Source organism: Falco punctatus (genome assembly GCF_963210335.1).
Source record: "Falco punctatus genome assembly, chromosome: Z".
In the NCBI taxonomy this organism is placed as follows: Eukaryota; Metazoa; Chordata; class Aves; order Falconiformes; family Falconidae; genus Falco; species Falco punctatus.
Window position 1 is genome coordinate 202,016 of NC_137586.1, and position 9,394 is coordinate 211,409.

Below are 9,394 nucleotides of genomic sequence, written 5' to 3' on the forward strand. Positions count from 1 at the left end.
AAGAAAACAGAATCATCTAGAAGCTCCCAGACAGCTCATGCCTCCAAACTGCTCAGATCTCTGATTTTTGTCTGTCAGGTACACGAACAAGTTCAAGGTTTCCAGGCCTAGCAATAAAAAATAACCCTCCTCCCTTTCCAATACTTTTACAATTAATATTCTCTAAGTATGAAAGCTTCTAACTATCGTTTCTGGATCACAAGCATGGTCTTACACGCTCAATTTTTATTCCTGTATTTCATTGTAAACCTTTAAAGAACCGACCAACTTTTCCTCCTTGACACTCACCCTCCTGCTCACCCAAATCTTCATTGCTCAACCACAAATCTACTGACTGCAATTTCTTCGACTGTCTGTACTAGTCCTGTCTTTTCTACTGCACAGAATTAAATTCCTATCCTTTGCCTTGAAATCCCCCACAACTATCTATACTTACAATACAGAACTCCATGCTTCTGTTCAAACAACTGCTCAACTCAAGCTTCCCTTGGCAGCAAGTCTGCTTATTATTTAATGAAATAGGAAGCCTCCCAATTTTAATTTTCATCTACCTATAGAATTCATATTCCTGTGACTACATTTCCTTTACCTTCCCTAAACTCTTACTACAGTTTTTACCTCCACTTGTACTACGTACAGTTGTGGACTGTTCACTCCTCAGGGCAGAGACCTTTTCTCTTGTATGTTCTTAAAGACATCAGCATTCTTTTCAGTACTGTGAAAACAAAAGCACTGAGACACCGCTTTTCAGAGTCTAGCACACGGTACTGTCTTAATTCTGGAAGAGTACTTCTGGGACAACCACATACAACAATTATTCTGTTATGGTTAAGACTGGTATAAATTCCTAGTTAGACACACTATTCCAGAATAAAATTCTGATAATCTGGTGTAATTACTCCACTTCCAAATATGAGTAATGATGCCTAAATAACATCAAACTCATTCTGTCATTGTGGAATAAAATGCCTACCCAGGGAGCATACCAGCCTAAAAGTTTTGGGGTTTTCTCCCCCCACCTTTTTTTTTTAGTTCCTGTATTGTTACACCAAGAAATTTCATCTGGTAGATAAGACTTAAGTCATTTGATCAGAATTACAGTAATATATAACCTAACATTAGGGAAATAGCTGCCTAATACACAGATTAAGAGCAGTTCATCAGTTATTCAACATATATTAGTAATTATGACTAACACTTCTAATTATTTACTTTGAAAGCTATGTATCTGAAAAACAAAGGCAGTATGCCAATTCAACCACCAAACCTCCTTCAGGAAATCAGAACCACATCGCAAATCACGGCTTGGTGTGGTCTGAAATACTCAGCAGGCAAGCAGGATATGCATGAGGCCACTTTAACCACAGTCAGCAACGCCTATCATAGTCACATATAACAGAGGTTCCTTTTTGCTTATCAAAGCTTCCATGACTTGTTATTGTTGCAAAAAAATAACCCTCAGGCAGATTCCTGTTTCCAGAAATAATAGAAAATCCTTTCATAATAGGCACATTTTGAATTATTAGGATCAAGGTCTCATTTACCTTCCGTAGTACCAATAAGGTTATGCCAGTCCTGATGTAAACATCTTTGTGAAATATGGGGCAGTTTACAGTTAAAATTTACACCAAGCAATCTGCTATTTCAACATTAAGCACTATATCTATCTGCCTTTAAAGAAAAAAAGAAAAAAGGAAAAAAAAGAAGGAAGGAGGGGGGAGGGAGGAAGGGAGGAAGGGAAAAAAGAATATTCCAATTTGTCTTCATGCCCAAGCCTCAATGAGTAAGAGAAATCTGAAATTGCACTTCTGGTTTTCTAAAAGGACATTCTACCAATTTTCTTCTTCCGTCCTCCCCCTCAAAAAAGCTTTGGAAGGTAAGTATTAGCCCAGTATTTCAAGTATTAAAAGTTTTAGGATTTTTTTTTCTAACATGTGTGGACAGTTTCAGAAGAATTTCATGATTTATTCTTTACTAGCCCAAACAAGCTTTCAACAGGCATTTCACAGAGTCTCAGAACAGCTGAGGTTGAAAGGGAGCTCTGGAACTCCACCTTCTCTGCTCAAAGCCAGGTCAGCTACAGCAGGACACTGTCCAGTCAGGTTTGAGTATTTCCAAAGACGGAGACCCCAGAACCTCTCTCAAGACAACAGGTTCCAGCATTTCACCACCTCACAGTAAAAAAAAATATTTAAACTGTTAATCAGCATTCAGACCTACCCACATTCACTTGCCTTTCCACCCACTTGTGACAATATCCAAGTTCATGTCCAGAGTCCACCATCAAATGGAAGCAAGCTGTGACAGATCATCACATCACTGCTCAGATGCTGCTGATGCAGAGCACAACGCCAGCCCATGCCATGGCCAAATAGAACATTTTGGAACTGGGGCAGGGTAAGAAGGTACACAAAGCTCAGCTAGTGGCTGTGATTTATGAGGCTGTCTCTGCGGCCTGTTTCCACAGCAGACGGTACCAGCTGACATTTGACTTTGATCTACTGTCATGTGAGCTGTACATTTAAGATGCTGTAAACAAATCTGGATGCTGTAAGGAGGAAATAAACCTGAATGCCAATCTTTCTCAACTATTAATCCAAAATATTGTTCCGTGCTATGCACAAAGACAGTATTATTTCAGAGTAATTGCTAAAATATTTACTAACAATAAAAAATTATTTAACAAACCCATTCCTCCATGCATTCTATCTAGTTCTAGAATACCACAGAAGCCTGTTAATCCACACATTGGCTGCCTGAGTTTTAAACCAGCAAACGCTGAAAACAAGCAATAAAACTACCACAGCCAATGCATTATCAAGTGTATTCTGTCAATTTGAATAAAACCACAGTTTTTTTCAGTTCAGGAGTGTCTTCCATACAAATTTTGGTGGTTCGAAGTCACATACATCATGAAAGAAAGCAATGGTAGCAAATTACATTTGGGATGGCCGAAGATGGAAGTCATGGGAAAAAAATCACAAAGCTATTATTGAATAGCACTTGCCTGTTGTTCGTGGTGTATTGCTATAACCTGGCATACAGACCTAGAGTGCAGGTGTGTGCACACTGTCTTTTCCCAGTACACAAAATAATTTGGGAGTCCCCAGAGGTCACAAGGGTTATACTTACTCTGCACACAGAATGCCAATGCCGCTGCAGCCAGACTAAAGTTTGAGTGTTCTTGTTGCCTTGTTTGCTGTTAATTCATATAAGCAAAACTTTTTCCAATGTTTCCAACGTTTGCCCACGGATTCAGGTTTAGAGCCTTAGGAATACAAGATCTCTGCAGAGGAGTCTCTTACTCAGTCTTTAAGGTGAGGTATGGCAAAGTGCTATTCTGTGCTTATCACTCAGCTGAGTTTTGCAATTATGGATCACCAAGCCATGTCAAATCAACAAGCAAGATACCCCCAGAAGACCCCCAAGTTGTTTTACAACTATAAGCATGTTACCACCGCTTTCAAAACATATCCATCCCTATAACTGATTATAAAAGAGCGGGTAATTGTCTCTGTCCTCTTTTCTATTATATCCAGCATCTGATTATGGATCCTGTTAAAAGATGAGCCCCTTTCCCCTGCAATGACATAATTAAGTAAAGACAGTTCTTGAGAATTTCTGTTTGTTTTCTTCAAATTCCCACAGGTTTTTTTTTTGATAGCCTTCTACTTCTACAGTAAAAGAATTACTTGTAGTTTACAACTCCTTAGAAGCCTCATCCTGCAGTCTAACTCCTCCATTTTGTAGCTTTTTTTTTTTTTTTTTGGCAAAATGGGTATCTCAAGTTCTCTTTGCGTAGGAGAAAACAGGAAGGGAGAGGAGTAATCTTCTGAAGTCTGCTGATTTCCTCTTCTCACACCACCACTGAACTACCTCTTGCACAGTTTCAAGAGAACCGTGTGCAACTGGTTCCAAGTTCACTGTTACCAGCCTTTGGCTGGCAAAAAGAACTGGGATTTTCCAACATGAGTAAGGTATCTCCTCTCCCACACCATAAGGAGCAGAACAGATCATCGCTATCTACAGCTGGCCAAATGAAAACTACCTATATTTATCAAGAGATCCAATTAAGGTTTTGGGCCTAGCAGCTTCCCAAATTTCTCCTAAAATGGAGACAAATTCATGAAGAGCAGGTAAATCCCTATACCATTCTTTCTGCTCTCTACTTAAAAATGAATTATGAAAATGGCTTAATTTTGTACTTCTGGATGTAAAATGGGCTCAAACAGTAATGTGTGAATAATTCAGATGTACAACTATAATGAACAGAATTCTGAGATTCCCAATTTAATGCAAATTTGAATCACATTCTAAATGGCACTTGCTTCCTGCCTATTTCCTTTAATGCACTTTTTTTTTTTTTACATGGATAGCAGTTCTTGTGCAAAAACAGTGTGAAGCAGCTGCAGACAGTCTTGATAAGAGCACTCGAAGTCAGGCAGGGCCCACCTGTGCAACACTAGCAACAAACAGACCCTAAAACATAAGGATCAAGTTTTTTTTGGCCTTTGTTTTTGTGGGTTTTTTAACCATACATCCCCAGAAATCTGTATGCATAATTATATTTTAACACACATTCATACTTCTAAGAAAACCAAAGTTAGTTAACTCATTCAAAAGAGGCTTGATAAATCATTACCCTTCCTCTCAAGATCAAATACCTGAAACAAGCCTCAATGCAAAATGAGATCACAATTGCTGATACAGAGGACCAACCCCCCAGCATTAAGCAGCATTTTCTGCTGGAAAGCTGGCCTACATGCAAAATCAAAATTTCCTGGTGAAGAGCATTTATACATATTATTAGACTAAAACAATAAAACTCATCAAGAACACTGCCGACTCCAGCATCTAGTCAGGTTTCTTATCTTACAGTCTATAAAAATCCCTGCAAATTCAACACCTCCTTTGCTAAAAATAAAAATCCATAGTACAGCTCATGTTCAAAAATTCAAACAGAACACATACATTGAGTTTTGTGACAATTCAAGAACTTACAATTTTAAATCTGCTCACTATTCTGGCAGAAAAAGAAAAAAAATCTAAAAGGTGCTCTCATATAACATATGAATTTTAGCTGACACTTGGAAAAGAACATGCATCATCATCATCAGCAATAGATACTATTCCTATATTCCTATCCGTTTCATGTTTGCAAGCATAATTTTGCTACAGATGTCTATAGTCAAATATAGAACCTCTGAATCCAAATCATGAAAGATATGAACAGAAATCAACACAGCGATCAGTTAGGCATTTTGCTCCACCAAGCAAGCTATTTACTGCCCTATCAATCTGAGAAACAACACATTGTAGCTGCATTAAAACCCACAAAACCATAATTTCAGGCTAAACATTAGCATGCTATTTTCACTTTTCTACAATTAATATCTAAATACCTTATGTAATCTACTGCAGTCAGAAATAAGAAGGTTCCCTTGTACTGTCACTCTCTGATGCAGGCACCCTGCCTATCATCATCAGCCACCATACAACTTACCCACTGTCCACAAGCTCTCAAGGCTTTTAAGACTGTCTACTTTATTCTGCTAAGCACAGAGGAAAAGACCCTCATTTCACACTACAACAGGTCATTTTCAATGTTTTGCCTCCATATTTATCTTGATTGTAGACTATCAAACGAGCTAACACAGCCAGGTTTGGTCAGATGTTTTTTAAAAAATCATACTGGTTAAGATTCTAGAGTTGCTGATGTCCTGTTATAGGAAGTAACAGTTCTAGCAAAAGAATCCCCAGGGCAAAATGTTTAGTGTTCCAATGTGTAAGCTCTAACAGCCTTTGTTCTTCCCTTTGCTATATTCATTACTGCTTTCTTCTCTCTCCCCCTCTTCATCTCTCTGAATCCTTCAGCTTTCACTAAAAGATACCAATGCCAGCTCAAATCTAAGTACACATTTCTTTTTTAGATGAGAAGGGGAAAAAAATATCTTATCCATTATCCATTGCTTTGAGTTAAAAGTAGTCATCTCTCAAGAGCTGATGCACTGCCCATCCGGTTTCCTATTCTTATTTCATTACTGCACAATATTATAATTCATGCCACTAATAACCCACTGGAGCTCCATCAAACCTTTAAAATACATCTTTCCACTTGACTGCTGCAAAATTCTCCCTGGGTTACAACAGTTTAAGAAACACCATCCATACTACTACTTATTTTGTATGGTGGTTTGTTTTTTTTTTTTTTTTTTCCCTGTGTAGGCTATATTAAGTACATGTTTAACACTGACGACCTTAATTCAGAAGTACGTATCGGCTTGCTCAGATATGGCCAAACAAGCACCCTTTGAATAATTAGACAGCAAATTCTGAATGTGTAATGCTGTAATACAACACAGAACAGTTCACTGCCATGTGGTCCATGATTTATGATTGTCACTCAGAGGCCTATCCTGTACCACTACATTGTGAAAAAAAAGGTATACCTGGATGTATATTTCAGTGAAAATACTGTATTTAGCCAAGATATCAGTAAGTCTTTACAAATAATAGCTTTAATCCTATTAAAACTGGAGGACATTAATAGCATTCCTTTACTAACACTCACAAACAATTGTCTCCTTACTGATGTGCAAAGTGTGCAATCTGGAGGCAGATTTACTTTTCACCCGCATGTACCTTCATGCTATTGTTAAGATTCATATCCAAAACACACATCTCACCTTGTGAACCTTGACCTTTGAAAGATATTTTTTTTTTAGCCAATGCTTAGTTACTTAGTTACTGCCACAGATGCATTACCTCTGCAAATATGAAAGGGTTAAAGGCAGCCCCAATCAATAGGCCTACAAGAAGAGAGAGAGAGAAGAAAAAAAAAGGGGGGGGGGGGGAACGAGTATGCCTTACAGCATCTTTGCAATGCTTTTACGCACAATTCTACAACAACATTGTTTCCTTTTGGCCTTACAGAAAGGCACAGCATACCCCCCCCCTTAACATCTCCTAAAGAAGAAAGCCACAAGACAGTACCCTGTAAATAAAACAGCATGCAAAGCAGCATTCTTCAGTCACAAGCATAACTACAATTACAAATCATTCAGTCAATTTTATTTAGTTTAGTTTTAAAATAGACTGCATAGCCAGTGTCCCACCCTTGCAAAGCAAAAATATTTTAATAAGGGTCATAAATCTCAGCTCTTGCCCATTCCTTAAGCATAAAAAGGCATGAAAAGCCAAAGTAATCTCAGTTACTGCAAATATGTACATTTATATACAGAATCCTTTATGACTATATTAGCCACATACCAGTGCTGTGTGTCTAAAGTGTGCATTCACATACTGTTTTGGGATGGTATCTTTCTGCAAGCTCCTCTGCTTTTGGCTGCCATGAAGGGAGGAAGCTATCCCACTGTAGTAGCTCAGTGACTGCATTGTGTTCAGGAGCTGATCTGCCTCAAACCAGTTCCAGCCGGTTCTGGTCACCCTACATAAAAAGCTATGGCAACCCTCGCTGAGTTGCCAACAAGTCACTGAAAATCGCTGGGGCTCTTTTTTCTGTGGTTGCGGGGATGGCCGCAGCCCTGTCCCCCTGCTCCCCTGGTGCCCGGCCCACACAGCCCCCTTGCTCCCCAGTGCCGCCCACGCGCTCCCTTCCTCTCCTCCCCCACTTACCTCCCACAACCTGGCTGAAAGCTGTGAGTGTGTGCGTGCCTGTCTGTAGCTAACAAAGAGACCGCAATAAAAATCCTCACAGGATCTCTCTTGCAGCACCAGGCAGGCTCGGCCACAGCACTGGGAGACAGGCTGCTAACCAAGGGCTGCTCCCCACAGCATACGGGGTGGCTGCGGCTCAGTGTCACATCTGCCCCCTCATGCCCACGGCCGTGGGGTGGCTGAGCAGAGGCTTCTCCCACCCGCCCTCCCCACGCCTCGCTGCACCTGGGGCCGCTCGGGTGGCATTTTCTCTCCTCTGCACGGCGTTACCACAAAGATTACCCACGCACTTCCCTCCCCTCAAGAAATCCATTTCCGCAGCAGTGAGATGCCTGTAAAATAGTTCCCTTGCCCCCTCCTCGGAGCACCGAGTTGGCTGCTGAGCTCCAATTTTTTTTCTTTCTCTTTAATTTTGCTACTCAACTATCCTTGAGGCACTGAAAAGAAGAAAGCTGCAGACCCATGCCTGACCAGCCCCCCCTGCCTCTCACACCCGCTGCTGAGGGGGGAGGCCAGGACATGCTCTGCGCAGCCCGCTCGGCTCCAACCCTGCAAAGATGGCTGCTGGCTGCAGCCGCTTGCTCGGCCCCACACCTCTCTCTGGGGCGATTCCTGAGCAAGGTCACGACTCCCTGGCAATGCCCAAGTCCCTCGAGAGCAGGGGTCTGCGCCCACCTGTGCCATGGCAGCTCTGCTCCTAGCCCGCTCCCCCTCCTTCTTCTCTGCCACCCAGGGCCTTTCTCCTGCGTGGCTGCCCAGTCACCCCAAACCGAGACATCGTTCGCCCCGCTCTTTTTTGGCTACTCACCCTCACACTGGCACAACCAGTAACTACCTCCGCCTACGCGCCAAGCCCCATCCTCTCCAGGATCAGCCGTGAGATGGCTCTTCTGCAAGGCTTTCCTCCGAGCCAGCTGCCAGCTAGGCTACACCAGCCAGCCCCTCTGCTCTCCGGGCTGCACCTGTAACTGTTAGCAGAGGTCTCGGGCACAACCCTTCACCCCCTTCCCCTGTGGAGAGAGCTGAGATCTGGCACTTTCTCCATATCCCTCATCCCCACCCCATTCTCGGGAAAAGGACCATTCCGCTGCCTCAGCCACGTCTTCTCCGCACAGGCAGCTGAGGCCGGCCCTCCCTCAGCCCCTCAGCCCGGGTGGGCTGCTCCCGCCTCTGCGGGCCGCCGTGGCCGCGGGCACCTCGCTGACGGACCGCGGCCCCCTCCCCTCAGCGCGGCGCCCGCGCCGCCCCCGCCGGGCCCACCAGCCCCGCGGCCCGGGCTCGGCCCTACCCGAGAGGGCCCTGCCGAGGCGCCGAGACGCGGGCGAGAGAAGCGGCCCCCGCTACGCGCGGGGGGCGCCCGGGAAGGGGAGGCCGCGGCCCCGCCGGCGACAGGAAGGGCGGCCGGGCGCGGGGAACGGAGTGGGGGGGTGGCGGGACGGCTACGTCCGAGCGACACCCCCCACCCACCCCGCTTCCCGCAGAGCCGGGCCGCGGGCCCTGCCAGCCCCGGGGCTCCGGCGGCCGCCGCCCGGGCAGCGCCCCAGCCCCGGAGCGGCCCGAGCCGAGTGAGCCGCGCCGAGCCGAGCAGGCCCGGCAGGCCGCTCCGCCGCAGCCGGCCCGCGGCGCGGCGGGGCCTGCGCGCAGGCGAGGCGGGTGCCGGGCCGGCAGGAAGGCGACCCCCACCGCATGCAAACTCCGCACCCCCATGCAAACACAC

The 9,394-nt window shown here is 44.3% G+C and overlaps 1 protein-coding gene across 9 annotated transcripts in view; it reads right to left on the reverse strand.

Moving 5' to 3' along the window:
- Positions 1 to 9,394, reverse strand: part of ZNF532 (zinc finger protein 532) — a 73,753-nt gene that overhangs the window by 41,760 nt on the left and 22,599 nt on the right. The window contains exons 1-2 of one of the 9 annotated variants that reach the window (XM_080371482.1): positions 7,270 to 7,387; positions 6,687 to 6,809 (exon numbers count right to left, since the gene is read on the reverse strand). The exons of 2 other annotated variants lie outside the window; for them this stretch is intronic. Coding sequence is in view for 1 of the 7 variants with exons in the window: in XM_080371476.1 (XP_080227602.1) it covers positions 7,903 to 7,990 (88 nt within the window). In the remaining 6 variants the exon portion in view is untranslated. 6 more of the 9 variants (XM_080371483.1, XM_080371480.1, XM_080371478.1 and 3 more) reach the window with 6 other exon arrangements.